This window comes from Cebidichthys violaceus, unplaced genomic scaffold, assembly GCF_023349555.1.
Source record: "Cebidichthys violaceus isolate CVI_PGR_0920_01 unplaced genomic scaffold, fCebVio1.0.p SCAF_5, whole genome shotgun sequence".
Classification (NCBI taxonomy): Eukaryota; Metazoa; Chordata; class Actinopteri; order Perciformes; family Stichaeidae; genus Cebidichthys; species Cebidichthys violaceus.
Genome location: NW_027176705.1, coordinates 1,748,564 through 1,772,979, shown reverse-complemented (window position 1 = coordinate 1,772,979; position 24,416 = coordinate 1,748,564). Strand labels below are relative to the sequence as shown.

General features: G+C 41.3%; 1 protein-coding gene across 7 annotated transcripts in view; it reads left to right on the top strand.

The window, feature by feature from the left end:
• Positions 1 to 24,416, top strand: part of chd9 (chromodomain helicase DNA binding protein 9) — a 66,678-nt gene that overhangs the window by 26,271 nt on the left and 15,991 nt on the right. For all 7 annotated transcript variants that reach the window (XM_068730545.1, XM_068730544.1, XM_068730542.1 and 4 more), the window contains 13 exons: positions 9,093 to 9,195; positions 11,456 to 11,602; positions 12,540 to 12,608; positions 12,813 to 12,868; positions 13,638 to 13,755; positions 14,086 to 14,172; positions 14,446 to 14,583; positions 15,423 to 15,544; positions 17,275 to 17,518; positions 20,167 to 20,343; positions 20,568 to 20,711; positions 22,176 to 22,431; positions 22,633 to 22,843. In XM_068730545.1, the coding sequence (XP_068586646.1) occupies positions 9,093 to 9,195; positions 11,456 to 11,602; positions 12,540 to 12,608; positions 12,813 to 12,868; positions 13,638 to 13,755; positions 14,086 to 14,172; positions 14,446 to 14,583; positions 15,423 to 15,544; positions 17,275 to 17,518; positions 20,167 to 20,343; positions 20,568 to 20,711; positions 22,176 to 22,431; positions 22,633 to 22,843 (1,872 nt within the window). The remainder of the gene's footprint in view (positions 1 to 9,092; positions 9,196 to 11,455; positions 11,603 to 12,539; positions 12,609 to 12,812; positions 12,869 to 13,637; positions 13,756 to 14,085; positions 14,173 to 14,445; positions 14,584 to 15,422; positions 15,545 to 17,274; positions 17,519 to 20,166; positions 20,344 to 20,567; positions 20,712 to 22,175; positions 22,432 to 22,632; positions 22,844 to 24,416) is intronic.

Sequence of the window (24,416 nt, the reverse complement as noted above, 5' to 3'; positions counted from 1 at the left end):
CTAAATCCTAACCACCTTGCAGTCATGCAGACGAAGCTCAGCTTTTAATCAAATGCAGTCCAACACTTAGTCTTGAAGGGCAGCTGATCACCGCTTTCTGTCATTCAAATGTGTTACCTATAACGGCCCTTGTTGTTACAAGGTAACGAGCTGTGTAACCCATTTTTATTACGCGTGACCATACTCGGCCTACGTGCAGGAAAAGCATCAGATTAGGGTGCATGCAACATAACTGCTTATGAAGCCAAATATTGTCTCAACCTTTATACAGTGTTCATTACGTCATGCTTTTCAGCCATTTTGAAATGTCAAATTCCTATTCTTCTTATTTCTGGTCTGGTCAGATGACAGACTAGTTTATAATCTCACAGAATCGTTTACATACACATGACCTCATATACATGTCTGATAGCTTTGTTTTAATTTGTTAATTTTCTACAGTCAAATGTTCTCTGTCCTGTTGCAATTTATTATCCTCTTTTGAGCGTAATGAAATCGAAAGCATTCAAACATGCCATTTATGCTGTACTTTCAGTGTGTTGATTGTTATATGCTCACAGTTATAGATACTCCTCCTTGAAACAATATAGAATAGGTCTTGCATGTAGTGAAATTGGTTAAGACCACTTTACAAGGCTTTTAAAGCTACCTCCAGAAAACAGGGCAGGTATGCACATTATCTTGTCTGACCCCTTTTGACAAAATCAATAGGGACACATCTGAATGTGACCCTGTAGTTTGTCTGAATTCTGTGATGCTGTGACTTCACATTCAGTGGTTTCATATGTGTGAAGCGGAGTCTTTTCAAAGTCCTTTAAGATGTGGCTGCACTGATCGTTTACAGTTGTAGCAGCGACCCTGAGCCCCCCTCCCTTTGTTTTAATTGAGAAAAGTAGTTCAGACGTATGGGTCCTTGGTGCAAATGTGGCACTGACGTATAACTCTGTATATGAGAAGAGGCTTGTGGGAGTGTGTGAATATTTCGTCCGAGGTGTAAAGATTCATAGCTGGTAAATGCTCGTAGTAGAGCTTTTCTAAAGAGCAAAAAAAAATACACATACAGAACTGGAATGTCCTTTTCCTCTTCTTATTAGAAATGATCCGTTATACAAACATGAAGATGATGAACTTATCTTATCTCTATGAAAACGTAGCTACCAGGTGCCCGATCGTAAGCCAGCGTCCAAGATGAACCTTTCAAAAAATGCGGACACAGCGCAGTAACATAACGAGGTGAAACGCCAAGTGGACAAAGCTTGTTCCAAGAGTGAAGAGGGAATCCTGGGTTGGCTTTCAACCGCTGGCGAGCATCTCAACCCTCGTTGAGCCGGGGAGGAGGCGCCAACTTTGAAAGTTGTGTTCACAAGCTGCAACCGAGAATACTCATTCTGCCTTTAAAGGATAATAACGCATCCAGCCGAGACGTTTCGCTGAGGCAGGCAGGTCCGCTTGAATCATGAGAAGACGGAGAGTGATCAGTCACTGTAATGTAAACAAGAGAACTAAAACATAAAGACTTCCGTATTGGCCTGAACACCAGATGACTTGATTATACTTTGTTTCTACAACACTAACTTTTGGGCTTTAGTCGAACAAAGTAGGCAGATGTAAAGTTTGTAGCATCAATAAAATGTGTTGTGGCTTTTTAGACGCATAAAGAAAACCGATGTAAGACACGAGGCAGACGGGAGGAAGCTTGCGAGCCTAGCGGGACAATCAATCAGGCCGTAACATAACACTAGTGTTAACGGGTGTAACGAGTAACAGTGTTGCGGTAGATCACTCCAGTCTAAAATGGAACAGGTGCCGTGAATTTGTAAAGAATTTTACAAGAGTGGCTGTGAGTGTGCTGCAAAGGGTTATGTTTCAAACTCTACCTCGGACTTCTTGTTCTCTGTACCTGTCAAAGCCTTCTAACTTCAGCACTGAAGTCCGGGAGTGGAGACAAGTCGCTGATACTTTCAGTGCACATATTCTTTTGGGACTGCCTTGTACCCGTCTGTATTTGGTTTGAACCACCAAATTATAGTGAGGCCGGTGTTTGCTCATCTGCACAGGTGAGGTCGGGATGTGTGTCTATACACAGCGACATTGGAGGGTAGTTGTTTTGAGAGATTCATACTGGAGGAGAGTCCTGATCGTATGCATGCACCACCCAGGATCTCCCCATGAAATATGAATGCTTCATGGCTGCAGAACGTACTGGCCTCCTGCTAAAGTCATTACTTCAGCCTCTGCTCTGTGTTCAGAAAGCTTCAGGTAACGGAGTCGTGTGTGTGTAGTTGGTGTGCAGTGTGTATGAGACTCTTTAAGCAGGGAATGGGGACTGATAGTAGACCGTCACCCTAATTGTAAGAGCCTGTTTCTCTGAGACTGCTGTCATTACTACCTGAGTTTCTACTAGAATCCTCAATTCCATTTAATTGCTAGTAAGTGCCTTCTGGATCACTTTTCTAGTTTACTCTACCAGCCGCTTGGCAAGCAGGTTGGAGGGGGGGGGTCATATCATCACATGGAAAATAAGTCTGACTGATGAGAACCATAAATGAAAGCAGCTGATTGAAATATGGATGCACCAGCCGCTGTGGCAGGTGGACTATCAACATGACACATATCCAAGAGGAATGTGGCTTTTGAAGGGCTTTAACATCAAGTAGGGCTCCTGATCGGAGGCTGTTTGAGGAAAATACAAGTTTCCTTTACCAAAGTCTCAACGGATAACTAATAAAAGTCAGCTACTGTGGAATTGAAACTGCTCTAAATGGGATTTCTTTTTTGTTAATAACGTTCTCTCTCTCATTTAATCTGTGCTGGACCTTTTTTTTTTTAATCAAAGCTTCAACATAGACTGTAAGATCCCCAAATCCTTAAAACAAATCGGAACATATCAACATAGAAGCTCCTGTGCTTTGCTGTCGGATGGGGACAAAACCCTAGAGAATCACTAATCACCTAGTAAACAATTTGTTATTCATTCATTTACAGTATTTGTTTCAGAAGTGGTTATATTCTTTTATACATAAAAGACATTTTGACAACGCTCCCATTTTAAATTGAATGGCCTCTTTTTTTCATTGAAAGACTGAAATTCATCATGTTGCACATGTATCTATGGCACTAAAGAGTTATTGCAAATATCTCCTCAGCTTTTTGGGAAGGTGACCACAGGGCCTGCATCTCTGCATCTAACTCTCTTTCAGTAGAGATACTGCTGTACATTTTTATTTTTTAACATTTCAGCATTTTATTTAATTTTTTTAATTAAATAGATTTTAGATTTTGTCTCCTGTAACAGTTACATATGTGTATCAAACTATTTACTAAATCTACCCTTGGCCGAGGGTTATTTAACAGGCCAGGCTTGAATGATCACAGTGCTGTCCGTGCTGGAATTTGCTTCTCCAGGCAGCCTACCTGCTGAAAAATAAGCTCCTATAATCATCAGATGAAAGCACTTTGCCGCTCATTCCCCTTTTTTGTTTCTCCCTCCCCCCCTCCTCTTTCGCATTTTTTTTCTTCCTAATATAAATTTGGTTCTTCCAGCTTGCTCAAAGCCTTGCATACGTTTCCCGTGAGCGGGCATGTTCTAAATATGCTGATACAACAAAGCAGCTGGATAGCAGGGAAATATCAAACAAAATGGTGCTTGTGAGATCAATTACATGATAGAAAATGGAGGTTTAAGTGTAGCGTATATGCAGCAGCATATAGCCGTTCATATTTCACAGCTTGCCTGCTAGCCGTCTAATCTGTTTTCCCTTCACTTTTTCATTAGGAAGAGCTAAAGCTGTTTTTTTTAATTGAGTGTTTTCCTGGTTAATCCCTCACAGGGTGCATATGTGTGCATGTTCATGTGTGCTTGTGTGTGATATACAATGTCTGTGTTGTTAGTCCTTGAGTTGAACGTCGTTATGAGTATACACGTTCTTGTTGGTGTGTGTGTGTGTGTGTGTGTGTGTGTGTGTGTGTGTGTGTGTGTGTGTGTGTGTGTGTGTGTGTGTGTGTGTGTGTGTGTGTGTGTGTGTGTGTGTGTGTGTGTGTGTGTGTGTGTGTGTGTGTGTGTGTGTGTGTGTGTGCGTTGCGCATTTTTTATAATGTTTGCTGATTAAAGCAGAAATCCCCTGTGTGGCCATGTGCACTGTGCTGATACAGTATTTGTCTTTTGAGAGGCTTGATGGTGCTGTTACTACCGCTTCCAGTTGTGTGCTCTAACGCACTGAAATTATAGCCCTCCATTCATAAGAAGGGGGGATTTCCTGTTGAGGACCAGCACTACTGTCTCAATAAGCCCCTCAGGATGAGAAACACACACACACACACACACACACACACACACACACACACACACACACACACACACACACACACACACACACACACACACACACACACACACACAATCAGAATTTCTGAGGTAGACTCACTTAAAGGCGAGGAAGGTCTCTGAGATGCTGCCACGTTGTCTTCTTGGTCTGCATAGCACTATCATACTTTGATTTATATTAAAATTAAAATCCTCTCACACACACATACACACTCCCAGTGGCGGCATGCCAAGTAGGACAGGACAACACTGGGGGGACAAAGCATGGAGGTTATTTGGCACAATAGGAGGATGGGAGCCAAGCAAGCCCCCGACAGCAACTAGCCCATCACTCTGAGGAAGAAGCTAGCTGCAGCCTATCATCGGGGATCGCTCTGAAATGTCAGATCAGGGGCAGCTGTAGTCTAATTAGAGATGCAAGATTATGTCTGGAGGATGGCCTCTTTAAATCCTGGTGGGGAGGCAAATAAATCACTTTCCTCTCCACCAGTAAACAAATATTAAGGGCAGCCAGCACCATCCAGGTGGAAGTGCATGTTTATGAAACACGGTGGTGGTGAATAGGATGGACTAAAGACCCCCATGATTGACAGTGATTTGTGTCTGTGTCAGGACAATAATTCAAATAATGGCATGTAAAATATTGTACAGAAAATGAACATACAAATGGATTTCAAAGTGAAATGTTTGTTTCATTTTTGGTATCAATATATGAAACATAAATCAAGGGCAGCTTCCCACACATGCCGGAGTGCTGTCACCATCTCCTTGTGTCGTTTACTGTTTTAATTATAGAGAAGGAATGTCATTGCTTCCTAAAGTAATTATCACACAACAACTATAGACAGACTTTTTCATAAAGGTTTACATTTTGATTATCCAAATACTAAGCAAAAAAAAAAATCCAGATAACTAAACTGTATATTTCATACCTCTTTTTTTTCCCATTATAAATGAAGGTTTTTATACCATGTTTATTCTAACACCGTCTCTGCATTGCTTTCTCTAACAACAAATGCTCGGCCGGTGACAATTATATTCCTTTTGTATTGTTATTCTTTTACAAAAGCAAAGCTCCCTGCAAAATGCTTCTGCATTTACTAATGTGCCTTGATGTACCACAACCAGTTTTTAAAGCAAGGCTTGCATAAAATATCCAGCCTGTTGAGAAGACCGGGTTGAATATACTCCACACTCCAGAATCAGCCTTGGGTGTATACTGTACTTGGTATGTGAACATAGTTTTTAAACTGACAGTTACAGTTAGATAGTGTGAGAGTGAGGTTTCATGTGTTCATTTGGTTGACCACGAGTTCTGTCTTAACTGCATGTTTAGGACTGGTTCTCTATTACTTTGTCAGAGGGTTAGGACTGTAAGACTCAAGCTTGTTTGATTTCATTTTCAGTTTGTCATATCGGCAGCATTCTGCAATATATGAAATATATGAACTCTGGTTATTATGTCAAGTTCTCCATTGCATTTCTTAAGCTTGTTGGAGTGTTAGCCTTCTAACCGTCACTTAGCGATCCTTCTCTTATAATTCAAGGTAAGCTGGTAGGGCTTCTATGGAATTGTAACTGCCTGTGCAAAAGCTCTATAGCCAGTTCTTCACATCAAGGAGACTTGACTCTGACCCCGAAGAGTAGAACTGACTGCTTTCAGTCCTCTTTTTCTGAGTGCGATGTTAATTCAGACGTCCTTCCTGTCATTTGAGAAAATATATTTCACCTTGTGGCGAGGCTTTCTAGGCAAAGGGAGCGTGTGCATTAGCATTAGCCGCTAGTAAAGCCCTGGGTGGTCCTGTGTATCCGCCACAGCAGGGTTGAAGTGTGTGTGTGTGTGTGTGTGTGTGTGTGTGTGTGTGTGTGGGGAAAATCTAAATTCTCTGTCTCCAGCTCTTTAATATGATTATTTTCTGTTTTCTTTACTCTGTGACTGTAAACTGGTAATGTTTAATTGTAGACAAAACAAAACTTTTGAGGATGTCATCTTGGGCTTTGGGAAACACTGACATTTTCCACCATTTTCTCACATTTTATAGACCAAACACATAATTGATTACTTGAGAAAATAGTCGTCAGATTAATCTGAAAATGGATATAAGCGTTAATTGCAGCCCTGGCTTGCATACTGTACAGTACATGGCAGTACCCAGGAGCCACCTCGCCATCCACGTTCTGTCTGTTTTGGCTCAATCGATGATTTCACAGCCCTCAAGTATCTCGTTTCACAGTTGAGGTTTTCCATATGTGGATCAGAGAGATGCTTGGGCCCTGTTACATGCTTTTAGCTGCCGGGTGATGTGACACTGGTATTCTGCTCGGCCCGTGTCCCACTCAGCTTTGATGGGGTGGACGAAGAACAACGCTTCTTTTTCCTCCAATTCTTCTAGGTGGCACAGCTGGTTATTTTTTTTTCATTGTGTCACTCTGACTTGGCACATTTCTTAACCATTCACAGTGTCAGTGGACATGTGCTGGTGTTGTTTTTCACAGGAAGTGACATCACCATGAACATTGCCGCCCACATTGCCAAATGCACTCCCAAGGGCATGTTGCATGGCAACCATAAAGTGTCATTGTCAAAAGGATTTGTGAAATGTAATATCATCTAGAGGGGGCAGGGACGGCTGGAAGAATCTGCTGTTTTTCTACTTTACACATATAAGAATAGGTGTGTTTGAGTGTTTGTCTCTGTTCTACTCACAGTTCATACTTACCTCATTTAGTACATAGATCAGGGTTAGGTACTGCAAACTCAAACTGCCTTAAAGTCTCCATCTCTTGCCAATTTACACCACAGTCAGATGAGTTGACAAGCGATGTTAAAGTAGGACAAATGCTGTAATTCAAAAATATTGTATTTGTTTTGTTTACAGCTCATTGTTCTGTATTACTTAAAATGCAGTTTAGTGGATGTCCATTGTGTTATTGTGGTGATTACTTGTTGTTCCTTCACACAGTATGAAGAAATGTAATAGAAAGATAAAGATAGAATAAAAGAACATCTCAGTCAAATGTCTTTGACATGTGCAGATGTCACCAGATGGTGACGGTCTATGATGGAGGGTAAACCATGATGCTACTGCAAGCAGCACTATCAGAAACAGAATTAGGAAGTCTGTGGACATGCTGCCACTACTTCTAAATACATGGAATCAATAAAAAATCTAATATGCTGTCTTAACAGGTTGGCTTCCTGTTCCTTACAGGACCTCCTCCTGTCTAGTGGGGCCGCTTGGTGTCCAAAGAACTGACTTGCTGTCCAACAGAATGAATGTTGCTAACAATTCAAGATATTGGCAAGCATGGGAATCTTTTGTTCACACTCGATACGAGTCCCTGATGTAATCTGGTATGAACGAGCCCTGCTGGGACGTCCTTCTCACTAGAGACATACCTGCTCATGCAACAGATTTTGAGTGTGTGCAGCACAGAGCGCGTTTGCCTTTCGAAGTGAGGTTTTGCGGCTTTATAATGTTTATGAAAACGCGTTTTGAGAGTGAGAGAGTGAAGACGCCGTTGCGTGTCGGTGTGATAGCAGTGTTTTTATTCCCCATCACACCAAGCCCGAGTTTTGGCGCCTGTGGCTTCCAAGAGATAATACATGTGGAGAGGCGCAAGATAGGAAGTGTGTGCATATGTGGTGAGAGAATGTATGGGGAAAGGTCACAGAAATAATATGCGACTGTGTGTGGAAGAGAGCGTTGAGGATGAAGCACTGGCAAAAAGTAGAAGCGTGCGTCTATTCATTGTACAATCTGCTGCTGTCTGGGCTCCTGATATTATCACATGCCAGCAGTCTGTCTCGGTACTACAATTGTACATTAAGCCATGGTGAGAATTGCATCACTCACAAACTAGCAATTTTAGCTTAAAGGGGAACATATTTGCCTAATTATGATCGAATGATATTGGTCTGAATCCGTAGACAAGGTGGGAGCAGTGAATTCCTTTCTCCATAAACTCGGGCAGCAGCTGCCGTTGTGAGGATGTTAATACATGTGAGCATTTCCTACCGTACTTCAGCTGGTCCAGCACATGGGAGAAGTTTTCCTTGCTGCCCGGAATGTTCTCAGGTTAATACAACAAACCTACTTTCTGGCAGAAAGCCCTTCAGGCAAATGTGTGCGCTTTTCCCTGAGCCGTTATTGTATGTATGTCAGGGTCACAAATTGCATGCTGACAGCCGTGCAGTGAGAGATTCTTAAAGAATATAGGCTACCCCTGCATGTATTGTTTATGGACTGCAGTGCTGCAGATGCAAATCTATGAATTCTTTTCTTTCACTCCGTCTTGCATACTGGTGCAAACCTGCAGGGGGCTATGCACGTGCAGCCTGCAATGAAATGGATTTATTTTGTTCAATCTTCAACATGCTGCTTATTAGTTTGTCTGCCATGCTGTCGTTTTAACGTCTGTATGACGACACTTATAATCCATTAAAGACAGTCCTTCACCCAAGCAGTTGAAGATATTTTTTTTGTCAGATTCATTTCAGAAATTTTGATATGAACACTGCCGCCATTTGTGAGATTCTTAAACGCATTTTAAATGTAGCTAGATTTGAATTATACATGGAATTGGTTTGATTACAGAGATCAAACACCTAAAGACTGCCTGTGCAGATGAGCTCGTGTCACCGCTGGGCATTGTCATGATAAAATACTCCTATTAACAACATTTAACATTACTGTATGAACATGGTTTCATTACTTCAGCTATCATCTCATCAGTCGTATTCATGGTGTGCTTTTCCTCCCCACAGTAAAATTGTGATCAAGATTGGGAAGAAGAAGAAGCGAAAGCCGGAGTCTTCAGAGGAGTCCGATGATGACCCCCCCCCTCGACACACTGCTAAAGACGACTCTGTAAGATCCAGCATTTGCACACACTCACAAACCGATCTATATATCTATATCTCTACAATACAAGTCGCAATCATTGTAACTGGGGCTGTAATGCTTAGGAATACTCTGTGTATTTCATCCCACTTAATCATATTACAATATCAGTCCTAAACTGTGAGACAACACTCTTCAGTGACTTGCCTTCATTTGACTGTTTCACCTCCCCGCCTTATTCAGATGAGGTTGTGATGTTAATGCATGTGGTGTCAAACCTCTGCTGAAAGAAAACGTATGGAAATTCATGATCTTTTTCCGTTGCCGTTGGCATTGAGTGAAGTGATGTCCTCGGTCTGTCTGTTGACGCGCCTGCTGAGCCCAGAGGAAGGCTTCACAGATTGGGCTTGAGCCTTGGTGGATTGACTCTGTGGTTCAGGCGGGGGTCATTCAGTGGGTGGCTATCTCAAGTACACATGCTTATCTGTGCTGATGACGGAGATATGATGGTGCTTTGACCTAGATAATGCTGAGTTGATGATGTCTCCAACAATAGCACCCTGATGTGCGCACACCTAAATTTAACAGTTTTTCATTTAAAAGGAAACGCAGTTGCCACAGCCGCCGGTGAAATTAAAATCCTCCAGGGATGTCATGTTTGTTTGATAACATAACACTTAGCTAAATTAAGTGAACACATAGTTGTTATTTAAAATCCAGATTCCATTTTCCACTAAACACAAGGTACCGCTGTGGGAAAATTAGTGGTTGCTCACCTGAGGTTGAGATTTTTCAAGGTACAAACAAAGTAGGGGGAGGGGGGGGGGGGTGTCCAACACATCCTCATGAAATGTACGCTGGCTATGTGATCTGATCAATGTAACCGTATAAGTAGGTATCTTTTCCATCCATCCATTATCCCAACCATTCACCCTCACATTCATACCTACGGGCAATTTAGAGTCATCAAGTAACCTACGGTCCAGGTCTTGGTAGGGAGCCAGAGAAACCACGCTGCTCTGGGGATAACATGCAAACCCCACACAGAAGGGCCACCCAGCCCGGGATCGAACCCGGCCTCTCTTGATGTGAGGCGACAGTGCTAGCTACCGTGCAGCCTGGAGTTTACCTTCTTCTTTTACCTTTGGTCACAACAGATACCTGCCGTGTTAAGAGTGGCATGTCTGAATGAGTGGGGATGACAACACATGACTTTGTATCCTCCTCCGCCCCACCACCACCTCCTCCGTCTTTCCTTTTTTTCCTCCTATCCGGACTATTGCCTATGATATAATTACTCTCATTAAATGCCGCCCATGGCCTTGATGAATACAGTCTGATGACTCATTTAGGATGATCCTGTGGAAGAAGTCAAAGTACCATGGCTGACGGCTAGGAAAGAAAAAGCATGGCCACCTCAGGGGTGCGGTACTATAGTCGTGACAGGTTTGACTCTGCAGCTTCTGGTCAGCTCGGGTTTGGGGATGTGAGGGTATATCTCCACGGGGATGTTATACTCCACACTTAATTAGCTTTGGCTCAGTGGCATTTATTCCTAATTAACTACATATTACCATCAGGAGGGGCTCATGTATTGATGCAGGATACAGCAGCCCACGCATATGATAATTATAAAGGCTTGACGGGAAGAATTAGAAAGAAGCTGGATTTTAAAGCACTATGGTTTTGTGTGTGGGGGTTTTCAGTGGATAATGTTTTTTCAGAATTTCTTTCTTATTTCATTTAAATTGAATACATATATGATTAAATATATGAATAGCTAGAGTTCTCTGTTGAAAACCTGCGTGAGTAAATGTTGGATCCATAGTAACCACGATGTCTGGCCATTGTTGCAAACTCAGAGGCTAGATAATAAATAAGTCATGACTCATGATTGAAGGAACCGTGTGGTTTACCGCGGAGCACCTCTGTGACTGCATTGATATACACATGTGAAATAGTGATGTTCATGCTTTTTATGATATACAGTAAGACTGTACTAGTTAACAAACACACACGGAGGATATCGTTGCGTAAGTGGCCAGTAAGCATGAGTGTACTGTACATATGCAAGATATTCACTGGTTCTAGCGCTGTGAACATCTGCTCAGTCCAGATCAAACCTGCCCCACCTTCACATGTATTAAGTAGAGTCATTTAGGACATGTCAGATTACTGATAAAAGAACAAGTTTAATTTCTGCGGTGATATTGATGTATGAAGTAGCTGATCAAGATCAGTTGAATTTATTGTCAATGTGGTTTTTTTTCCTCCTTGGCTTTCCTAGAAGAGGCGATCCAATCGGCAGGTGAAGAGAAAGAAATACGCTGAAGAGCTGGAGGCCAGGTTGTCGGATGACGAGGTTAAGGTTATTGTCAAAGCCAAGAAAGCCAACACTGCAGCTTCCAAACAGCCTGCTGTTCAACTCTTTGTCGTAAGTAGTTCTGCCTACAACCCCCCAGTTGCTTAGAAGTAGAGTTTAAATGTAAAAAAACATGAAAAATAGACTTCCATTGCTGATGAATCATTAATTCTATTCAAAGTATTTGTTGGCTAACAAACAATCCATGCAAAGAATGTGTTTCTGGCAATGATGCACTAAATATTGTTGAAAAGAACTTACTTGTATACTGGAAAAACAAGAACACACTTGGTGAAAGAGCAACATGCTCAGTGAAGTTCAGCGCAGCACAGCTTGTTCTCTTCAGCAACACATTGTGACGTACAAACCAGGACCCCTGCAGTATGCCAGTACAAACAGAAGAAGAAGGACAATGCAGATTCAGTGCTCGTTTAAAAATTTACAGAACAGCAGAGAAAGCAGGATGGGATTATTGTGACGATGGCTCTGCTGAAAAACACTTTTCTACAAATATATTGTCCAAAAGTTCCACCCTGCTTTTCCTCGTCTAAATCAGTGATACATTTTGAGTTGCTCTGCCGGAGTAGCGAACTCTATCCCCTCACTCAGTTTTATTTATGTACAATCCGTTCGACTTCTGACAGCCTCTAACCATAGGTCTTCTATTCAGATAAGGAACAAAAATAACGGGGGGAGAAAGAGTAGACACCTCAGGAAGAGCACAACTGTGTGCAGACGATGCAGTATTTATTTGCATTGTTATTATTGCACACTGTGGTGTGTGTGTGTGTGTGTGTGTGTGTGTGTGTGTGTGTGTGTGTGTGTGTGTGTGTGTGTGTGTGTGTGTGTGTGTGTGTGTGTGTGTGTGTGTGTGTGTGTGTGTGTGTGTGTGTGTGTGTGTGTGTGTTTTTTATTCTGAAGTGTCCTGAGGCTTATGCAAATAATTTCTGCCCGGGGGAACTATGAAGTAACACTTGACATTAAATGTTTCATGTCTGCTGCATTGTAGGAGAATCCCAGTGAAGAGGATGCTGCAGTTGTGGACAAAATCATGTCTTCTCGTATCATCAAGAAGGAGGTAGGGATTTTCTGCCTTTTCTTTCCCTGCTTTTTAGTGATTTTTGTTGGATATTTATAAATTATTTTTTACTTTTTGTTGTATATTTGATCAATCTAAATTGACTTTATGATATGGCATAATACAGCTACTAGCCAAGTGAAAGAAGAGATGGAAGTTGGTCTGTAATTGTATATTGGTTTCTTATTTTAAACCTCTCTACAGGTCTCTCCAGGAGTGGTGGTCGAAGGAGAGGAGTTTTTTGTAAAATACAAAAACTAGTAAGTTCACTTGCAGTTTGTTTGAATTAGCAACAGTTTTTATGAATAACACTATCAACCATAACAGAAATATTCAAAAATAATGTGTGATTATTTGTGTGTATTATACTTGTATAATAATCCCTGTATATTTGTGTGATCTGTTCATAGATTATTGTTATTATTATTATTATTACTATTGTGTTTCCTAAATTATAACACACATTTTTAAAAACTAAACTGAAGGCATTGCGAAAGGATGCTGAATACGAACTATATGATTACATATTGATCGTCCATGACGACACAAGCGTCTCAGGCATCCTGCTTTCAGGATTGCCATGTAAATGTTGCAACAGTAATTACATTTCTCTTGTGTGAACTCAGGAGCATTATCAAAAAGTCTATTGAACATTAGGTTTGCCACCACGGCCTCCCAGAGAAATCATTTCTTTTCACTTGACGGATAGTCTGTCATCAACCAGATTGCATTCATTAAGTTTTCATCCAAATGATGAAAAGGATTGAAAAATTAATGTCACACACAAAATTTGATATACCAAACATAATGGAGGAAATCAGCGACTTTCTAAAAGGCATTTCAGTAAAACACCCTGTGACCACATCTGCAGTCTGTGATCACACCTAATGGCCTCAGCGGTTCCCCCAGATGCTGTTTAGAGGGTGTTTTTCAGGGTTTCTCACCTTAGCCTGAATGTGTGTGTGTGTGTGTGCGTGTGTGTGTGTGTGTGTGTGTGTGTGTGTGTGTGCGTGTGCGTGCGGGTATCAGCTCCTACCTACACTGTGAGTGGGCCACGGAGCAGCAGCTGGTGAAGGACAAGAGGATTCAGCAGAAGATCAAACGTTTCAAGATGAAACAAGCACAGAGGGCGCTCTTCTTTGCAGATGTAAGGCTGTGTGGCTGTGTTTTTGTCTGTGGACATTCTGTGTAGTGTGTACTGTCTTTATTATGCGAACAATCATATTTTGGAATTTGTTATGAGCAGGTGTGTGTTTAGTGTACATGGATATGAATGTTAGTTGTGTGTGTGTGGATGTTTCATTTACTTTTTGTGTCTTGCCTGTGTGGGCAGACACATCTGTGTGCATATATTTGAATCTCTTGGCTCGCTCGCTCGATGCGGTAGTGATACTTGTCTCAGATTCCAGATGGTGAGTGGGCATTTAGGTTTATTCTCTCTTTCTTTCCCTCTTGTCCTTCTTTGTGTCTCTCTCAGATGGAAGAAGACCCCTTTAACCCGGACTATGTAGAGGTAGACAGAGTGCTGGAGGTGTCGTATTGTGAGGACAAAGACACGGGAGAGGTAAAGCGACTCCTCTTCCGTTTATTAATCATATCTGTGAGTAGCATGTGTGTGTTTTATTTGTGCCTACGTGGCTGAACATGCTTTACTCTTTTTAAGGTTTTTGTGGGATTTTTTTCTCACTATATTTTCCACTCTAGTGATGTCTTTGTATCTCAGAAGGGCCCAAGGCCATCCTAACGGGCTTCCTCGCAGCCTTTGTTAATATGATAAAAGCAGAGCTTGGCCTCGCTCTAGTCTTTTGCAGCGCTAATTCTCCTCCGGCTGCTGCAGGAGGTGGTGTACTACCTGGTGAAGTGGTGCTCTCTGCCTTATGAGGACAGCACCTGGGAGCTAAAGGATGACGTCGATCAGACCAAGATTGAAGAGTTTGAGCTGCTGCAGGCAGTCAAGCCAGACTCGCGCAGAGTGGTAAGCTATGCCCACCGACATTCCTTACTCTATCGCTCTCATACTGAACACATGTATGTATTTTTTTTTATTTTTATTTTTTATTTTTATTTTTTTTTTGATGCTGGTATTTTGAATGGCTAATAAGGGGGTTTTTCAAATTCTAATCAATTTAGTGATGCAGATTTGTTGCAGTGGAATCTTTGACAATGTATTTACACTGCACCGACCGAACATATGTATTGTGAGATTAATGTGAATGATGTTTCTGCTGTAAAAATAAAATAAAGCAACATTTTACATTTGTTTTTATCAGAAGATATTCACTAGTTAAGATTAAAGCTAAAACTTGAAGGGGATGGTAAAAACAGTACCATGTTGTTTTTAGCTACAAATCATAGATTATGCCCCATGAAGCAAAAAACATGGTTGTTTTTATAGTATATTAGTGTAACACAGATTAGTCATGTGATTTGTACTGTCTTGGATAGCTTTAATTCAACAGTCCCTTCAGGATTGTTTTTTCAGTTTATATTTACTCTCGTCATACTCACCTCCTTGTCCACTAGAAAGAGTGTACAATACTGGGAAAGAGTGTTTCCCAGTATTGAAACAAATGCATACATGCTTGCGGCCATGCACATACAATAAAACCGGAGTCCCTACCACACCACTGTTTATGTTTCCCTCTTTGCCTTACCTTTTAAAAAACATCAGAGATGAAGCAACTCAGCGAGTGCTGTCACTTCTCCTAAGATTGCCCCTTGTCTATCATTGCGCTCATTCAACATCTAAAATGTAAATGCGGAATCGATTTCAAAACGCTCATTTTATCTCTCCATTTACAATCTGTCACTTAGGATCGGCCCCCAGCCAATCTGTGGAAGAAGAGGGAACAGTCGAGGGAATACATGAATGGCAACAGCCTCAGGGACTACCAGCTAGAAGGGGTCAACTGGCTCCTCTTCAACTGGTACAACAGGTCAGTTTCTTGTATATGCAAACATGCACACACATACAGCCTGTTAGCACTGCATGGCATTTTTTGGAATTAACAGGAATAACATAGAAATATACAAGGGTTATCTGCTCAAGCTCCAGATAGAAGCAAACCTTTTACCTTATCGTAAACCGACATTTGCCATGTGTTGAGGTATAATCACTAACAGGGAAAGGTACTTTACATTTTTTACAGGAAAGAATGAATGGAAGAAGACCAAATACAACTCATCAATTAGTGCTAAATCAAGCATGGTAACAGCTAGCTAGCAAAAACTAGGAGAAGTTGTTAACAAGTTATAAAACTACTATCTGCTGCTTTACTGAGATATCATAAAACAATATGAAATATATTCACTCCAGTAATATAATCAAAATGTCTCTGAAAACATGTAATGCTCTGGCTCAGTGTGGGAGAATACACTGTGATGGGAGAGCACACTATGCATGCAGGAGGTTGTTATATTACGCTATATATTAAATTGCTATTTTATGGAATGCTGGCAAATTACCTGATGGAAGAGTGCACTGCTGAACATAGTGCATGGTTATTAATCAGTAGAATAGTTTTTTAACTAAACCATACCATTAGACCTGGTACCTCACATCATACTGAAATTGCACAAAAAATTCCAAAAGCCCCGAGCTTAACTTGACTTGGAAAGTTTCTCGACCATTTGAAACTCTAAACACAACTTCTGCACACTTTTCAAAGGAATAGACAAATAGTAGATTTAGGATATACCTCACACCTCAAGCAAAATGGCAACTCTTTTTTGTTTGCTTGTAAACTCTCATTAATTCTATGCCGATATTAAAAACTACAGTGGACTTGTTGATTCTGAGGTTTTTACTTAGGTATTCTGTATTCAAGAGGAATCCTCTGGGTGCTTTGGGACCACGGATAATGAATACTATTCTTTTCCTGTTGGGTGGACCATGCTGTGATTTGGCTGTTTTCACATTATTTGGTTGGGCCTGCAAGGAGAGTCAGATTTCCTGTCAAGGTGCACACTGCTGCAAGAAAAATTACTCTTCTTCGCACACAATCACAAAAGAAGTGCTGCACATTACATCTGGAGTATGAAGTGTCAGTCGGCTTGCATTAACCTAGGGAAGCGGCTTTCTGTGTGAGCATGCAGGAGTTTGTGTATGCCTACGCAGAGAGATTCATCAAGAGTAGAGAGCTGCTTAAGAGGCCAGTGGGAATATCTGCACGTTGCAATTAGCATCAAGACATAATACCCCCACCCACTGGACAGCTGAATAAATGGTTTGCTGGAGTGCACCACGCAGCAGAGGCAGTTGCATTTGCCATTATATTGTGTCTCATCTCTTCGGGGCTGTTATTACTGCTGATGATGTCGTTTTCTCCTCTCTTATTTGCTGTTTATTCTTTTAGTATCATGGGATTTTTGCGTTTTCCTTGTTTTTCTCTATCTTTGCCACCCACTTTTTCTTTTTTTATTATCCCACAACACATTTCTTTTGTTTACTTTGAAACGTTACAAGGGTTACAAGCATCACAAATGATCACGCTGAATATATGCTGTGGAGAAATAACATCTCATTCAGCAACATAGTCAGACTTAAAAAAAACCACATCCCATACTGTATGGAGAACACCAGGGATATGATATAGTTTTCACACAGGTGTCACCGATTGTGTCTCCACTTCTTCCTCTTCTAACTCTGGTTATTTCCACCCGGCAGACGGAACTGCATCCTGGCAGACGAGATGGGCCTCGGAAAGACCATCCAGTCCATCACATTCCTGGAGGAGATCCTTCGAGTGGGCATTAAAGGGCCATTCCTCATCATTGCTCCGCTCTCCACTATTGCCAACTGGGAGCGCGAGTTCCATACTTGGACCAATCTCAATGTCATCGTCTACCATGGAAGCATGGTCAGCAGGCAGATGCTCCAACAATATGAGATGTATTTCAGGGATGCACAGGTAAATGGACAGAGATCGTTTTGCCTTTTACTTTTACAGTACATGTTTACGATTGGGCTGTTAATGCTTGTATTACATAAGTATAAATACAAGTTAGAAAAAGATAAATTAAAATATATTGGTGGCATAAATACATACATTGTGGGCCCACAACAAAATTAGCACAGGACCTATTGCACAGTTGTAGTGCAGCACATAGACGATATATATCATTCTCATTCATTATATCAATTTCAAGGAGCTGTAAAAAGTTGCCATGATTGAAAGTCTAAAGCCCTGCTAGTAGACCGTAGAGAAGGCACTTTTTAAAATGCATTATACATTTCTTGTTAGATGCAGACTTATTCTACACATTATATACATTTTAGGTTTACAGATGTAGTTCCAGCAGTGCAACTATTGCAGTTTTAAGAGAGAACAATGCTTTCCTTCATGTTGTCTGTGTGTTTTGTCACCACAGTAATTGTTTTGGCCTGAGAGAAGCCATGAATCAGTCACAGATACCCAGCCGAGCATTCGGCTTGCCTCACATATCTACCAGAATTGGAATAGTGAGGATTGAGAGGCCTTTTAGTTCATCCTGACATACCTAATGGTCCCATTTTAAAAACAGATGAGCAGAACGCAGCATCGCTGTGCTTACCTTCAAACTGGAAAGCAGTGATTTACTTTGATTAAAATAATCACAGGGCTGCTTTTTAGAGAACAGCAGCGCTGTGTCAGCAACATGAAGTCCTGAGAGTAATCTAATAATATGTTGGAAAACAGGAAGCCTGCCCTGTATACAGCGATAGGAGTTGTTTATTAAAAAGCAAGGCAGAACGTGATTGCCATGTTTAACACACAGGCTACATACACCGAAAGGAGGAAAGAAAAGAGGAAAGCAGGCAGCAAGGAACGATGGTGGATATCTCAGGAACATGTTTCTGTAAGCGAAAAGGTCTGTGTCCAAAAAATGGCTAAAATTTTATTTTTTTCATTCATGTCAAAATGTTGCAAATCTACAAAATCTGTACACTTAAATAGCGCTACGGATTTGACATAATTTTCTGAAGCTCGTAGTTTCTCACTGGTTTGGGTGAGAGAACATTTTTACGAACAAGTGGTTCATAGTACTAACGTGGCATATAACAGGATTCAAAGGAGGGCACGTGCCCAACAGTAAGTAGGCTGCTGGGTAGTTAGTGAGCCTTGAGAAGAGGCTTTCTGTGGTTGGCAGGCCATGTGATGTGTCACAACAGGCAGTTAGAAGCTCTTAGTATTCAGACGAACCGTAGGAGGAATTAAAGCGAACGAGAGCAGAACAGAGCGAAGCCGCCACCAGGCTGTCTCCCAGGCAGCCTGTGATGTCATAGCAGCCCCCAAGGGGAGCTCTCTGTCAGCGCTGCTCAGGCATATCAGAGAGAGAGAGAGAGAGGCTCCTCTACAGCAGTCTGTTGGCTGCCTGGCGGTGTGGGGGGGTTATCGGATAACTGAGTATCCCTCGAGGACTGTTGTCAAGGCAATGGATACAAATGGAGAGGCGGGGTGAAGAAAAGCCTCCAAAGACAGACAAATAAACAAACGACATAAACCACACATACAGGTGTGCACATGAGGAAAATCTGTGATGTGTAATGACAATTTTGCGATGGCGATAAGACTTGCGATGAATAAACATTGTGCATATTAGCTACATATATCCTTTGACAGCCAAGTTGTCTTTGAATACAGAACTGGATGATAATTTAATGTTTTAAATGCATCTAATGTTTCTAGAGCAGCAACAGTAATGTTTACTACAAAGTAATGAATGTCTCACTGGAAACGCATCTGAAATGTCAATAGAATAAATAATATTCCTGACGTCAAAATACTGAGTGAAGTTCAGAACGAACGAAGGACATCAGTCAATATCAGCGGCTCCTCCTGTCCTCTGTCCTGCTGATGTGAGTCACTGATGTGAGTCACTGCCTGCTCGTACCGCTGGTTGAAGAAAGAGGGACTATTTTACTCTCAGCCAGCAGCTAAGGGTACAAGAATTTGGCATATTTTAAGATACATGGCAAACTAAGCTAAACGGTTAGAATACATACAGACAGCTTATGTTTTGACTTGTGTAGCCGAGGGTTGTGTTGTGCCTGTACTTTATGAAGGTAATAAAATACTGACACGGCCTCGACACAGAGCAGGAGAGAGGCTTCAGTGTTCATCCTGTTTCAGACGGCGTCTTTTGCGATGTGTTTTATGTTCATATCGCGATGACGATGAAAATACAATTTATCGGTCAGCACTTGTACTCGTGTCCTGGTTATATTGTAGATGGTTCCACAACCAAGAGGTGTCTTTTTAGATTGTCTGCAAAATCTTCAAATATAATAAGCAGCCATGTGTTTGCTGTCAACAACATAAGGCTGCAAATTAGTAGTTTTCTAATATTAACAGTTACATACTCATTACATTCTCTCAGAAAACAGCTTTTTTTTAATGACGGTACACATTCTTATTGAAATTCATAGCACAACGCAAATTAAATATGTTTTTACACACCTCCACAGACACAATTTCCTGTGTATAGAAACAGGAATGTCATCAATATTTGTTTTATAAATGCTTCATAAACCAGTATGCCAGTTTGTCTAACATCTCCTCACCTTCTTTGTCTTCAGGGCCGTGTGATGCGAGGTTGCTACAAGTTCCAGGCCGTCATCACCACGTTTGAGATGATCCTGGGAGGCTGTCCCGAACTCAACGCCATCGAGTGGCGCTGCGTTATCATCGATGAGGCCCACCGCCTCAAGAACAAGAACTGCAAGCTGCTAGAGGGCTTCAAGCTCATGAACCTGGTACAAAAACCATCAACTTCCAGAGATAAAAATAAAAGAAAAACCTAATTTTCAATGTGTGCATTATTAAACCTGCACTTTCTAGTTCAAACACTATTTCCACCTTTTTTGATGTAAGTGCAACCCTCAAAACGTTGTGTGTAGTTCCTGTCGTCCTCTACAGTGTGTTGTCTAATGATCAAATGAGACTGAGACGTTCTCTTTTCGTGCGTGGTCTCTTTCAGGAGCACAAGGTCCTGCTAACGGGTACTCCTCTCCAGAACACAGTGGAGGAGCTCTTCAGCCTGCTCCACTTCCTGGAGCCAGCACGTTTCCCCTCAGAAAACACCTTCATGCAGGAATTTGGAGACCTGAAGACTGAGGAGCAGGTGAGCCGGCGGATACATAGAGACGATGGCCTGACATTTATAGGTTTTGTGAATATTCAGTATTGATAATAGAAGTCAGAAATCCACATGTCACACAATCATGTCAGACAATGTTGTCTGAGCTTCTGGTGCTTCTGGTTAATAAATGTAAAAATAAAAAAAAAACATGATTTTTAGTGTAAAAACTACAGTTTCACAACCCACATTGTTGCTCAGATACAGTATTAAGATCCTATTGGTACAGATGGAACACTTTAATTGGGGCTTTTTCTAACTAGGCCACAGCGACATTTTGTACAACACACACGCACACACGCACACACACACACACACACACACACGCACACACGCACACACGCACACACAACATATGGTGGATAACGATAACAGATAATGGGGTATTATGCTACTCATTGTTACGCTATGTATCAACACATTTGCTCACAAGAAAAGCATGTTTTACCTTTCCTTCTTCATAGCGCTGTTTGGCATTTCATTTTTAGGCAGAAGCACTGAAGAGATGCTTGAGAAAGGACCATTAAAACATGTTTTGAAGAGTAGTACTCATGCTGAAAGTTAAAGTATTGGGAACAGCTAGTACTCAACATGCGGTACTAAATCTAGAAGCTCTTTGTGCCAGTGGGGATATTACATCCTTTTCATAGTAAAAGTTGGTGAGAGTACATTTTCGACAAATGTCATAACTGATGTTAGATGAGGGCCTGTATGTGTAATAAAAAAATGCCGGTAGTTGTAAAAGCTGCAACGCTTTACTGTTGACACAAACTCATGATTTGCGAAACGTGTTTCTGCATCAATTGAAAAAGATGAAATCTGAACACTGGTTTTAAAACTTAATATATTCATATAAAATATGACATTCTACATAACCCTACTGCCATATGTACAAAAATCAGAGTGTGACATCATTAGATTTGTATATAGAATAGTATTGATGGGTTTATTTCGATGAGTGGTGTCTCCTACTTTGATGGACAGACAGATTTTATGTACAAGTAGATAATGTGTTGTTAAAGTTGTCTCTAAATGGAAATAATAACCGGGCAACTACTGTTGAGTTGAACCTTGTGCTAGCTAACATTAGTACAGTCATTATCAATGAAATGGATGTTGTGTATTTTTAATGGTTCTTTGCATCTGCGTCCACTACAGTCATGAAACACACATGAAGTGGAAATAGAAATTCGAAAGGAAACGTAAATGCTTCTTCTGATGTTGCATTGCAGTCAAATACATATTATTGAAAATTATTCTCAATTTGGTAATGGAAAAGTCACTGGAGCATGCAAGCATTTCCGTAATGATGTGTATGCCACTGCTGTTTCGGTTTTAATCAGGACCAGCACAAACGCAGCACGTCTAACCCCATACCTGTGTAGCATGGAACATCCCACAGTTTCTGAATGAGATACGATAAGTCTCTTCTCATCTTTGGGCCCACAGGTTCAGAAGCTTCAGGGTATCCTGAAGCCCATGATGCTGCGTCGGCTGAAGGAGGACGTGGAGAAGAAGTTGGCTCCTAAAGAGGAAACCATCATCGAGGTTGAGCTGACCAACATTCAGAAGAAATACTACCGCGCCATCATAGAGAGGAACTTCTCTTTCCTGGCTAAAGGAGCTGGCCAGGCAAATATGCCCAACCTGGTCAACACCATGATGGAGCTGAGAAAGTGCTGCAACCACCCCTACCTCATCAAAGGTAAGCTGGCGCCTTTTTAAAGGATTATAATTTAGGTAAAAGTAGACATTCAGACCAGAAGGCATTTTTCTTCTTCTGAAGATTCTGAAGTTGTTTTTCATGTACTTAAAAATGAGTGGACATTGCATATTAATGGAAATAAAGATCTGGTAGAAAAAGCATGACAGACTTGCTGATGTAGTCATGTCTTTGCCATGTCAGGAGCAGAGGAGAAGATCCTAGAGGACTTCAGGGAGGTGTATAGCCCCACTGCAATGGACTTTCACCTGCAAGCTATGGTGCAGTCTGCCGGGAAGCTGGTCCTTATTGACAAACTGCTGCCCAAGATGAAGGCCGGAGGGCACAGGGTGCTCATCTTCTCCCAGATGGTGCGCTGCCTCGACATCTTGGAAGACTACCTCATTCAGAGAAGGTAATGGTGACAGATGATGAAGGATTTGTTGTCCTTGGGGGGGGGAAAAAAAAACTTTTCGTTACATACATTTTTTTCATTCTTGCCCATATAAAACTTTTAATTGTTAATTTAGTGCTGCTGCTCCAAATTGTAAAGTCACTTGTATCATCTGGCTTTATTAGATCCGTTGTGATTCAAAGAAAAGCAAATCTGTGGCACAGTTTACTGGGAACATTCAGTAGCTGCTACACATGTTGTAAAGGATGCTCTGACTCCTATCACTGCAAATGGTTAGGGTCAGAATGTCTATTGTGGTGTGTCCTAGCATGCAATACATAACAGCCAATTGTTATTGAGAGTAGTTGGCAGCAGAAGCATTAGTGATTAGAGGTATGGAGCCTGGTGTTTCATCACATCAATTAAGTCAAAACAACACATCCATCCATCTATTTCTGCATCCATTTATCCTGTTTGGGCCAAAAGGTGCTGTAGCATTTGCTCCTATGGGGACATTGGAATATTTTTTTTCTCTCTGTGCAAAATGTATGATTTGTTAGGTCTGTAATTAGAGTGAAAGAAAAGAAGAAAAAGCAAGCCCTTGTTGAGAACAGGAGAAACTGATAAAGATGATGGACAATGATTTGGACTGATGTCATGGGCCTAAAGCTCCTAAATACAAATACAACCAACATTGCTTTGAGAATCAAAGAGCTCCCACTCTGTGTGTGTGTGTGTGTGTGTGTGTGTGTGTGTGTGTGTGTGTGTGTGTGTGTGTGTGTGTGTGTGTGTGTGTGTGTGTGTGTGTGTGTGTGTGTGTGTGTGTGTGTGTGTGTGTGTGGTTCTATCTGTGTCTTAGCTAATGCCCAAAAGTCCCATAAAAAGCTGAAATGGAGTGAGTGGTCAGGTAAAATATAGCAGGACTATCATAGGGAAAGGTTAACAACCAGCCATAAGGGTTTGAATTTAATGGCATTTAGGGATTTGATTATTACATATAAGAGTTTTCTGGTTTATAGTTCTCTTTATTTTATTTTCACAACTTTTATGTTTCATATACCTGACTTTTTTTGGGTCTCTGTATATACTTTTGTTGCTCTCATGTTTCTCTCTCTCTCTCTCCCTCGCTCTCCCCCCACCAGCAGCTGGAGCAAACCCTAAACTATTGTAAACATGTGAGGTGCTGTGCAGTACAGGCCTCAGACAGGGTTCAGCAGCAGGTTATAGAAACCCTCGGGGCTCCACTATATTTAGACGAGCAGGGTTTTCTGTGAGGTTTCTCCTGACTGGAAGTGGTTTGCCCTGGGGGTCGGATTGTGGGAAGGGATGAGAATGGACACGAGGATGAAAGAACATGTAACAGCACCTTGTAGAAATAGTTTTATTTATTGATTTGGGATACAGTTTCCAGGTGCAGAAGGGAAGCAAAATGAAAGTAAGGTTTTGGGTAAATATAAAACCCAGTCCATAAGTTATATGGTAAAAATGTGTTATTAAAAGCTAATTTCACTCAATCAAACTCTACAGGAAAACTTGTCTTGGTGTTTGGTGCATACAGAACACAATATAAGGAAATTCAAATACAGGCTACAGT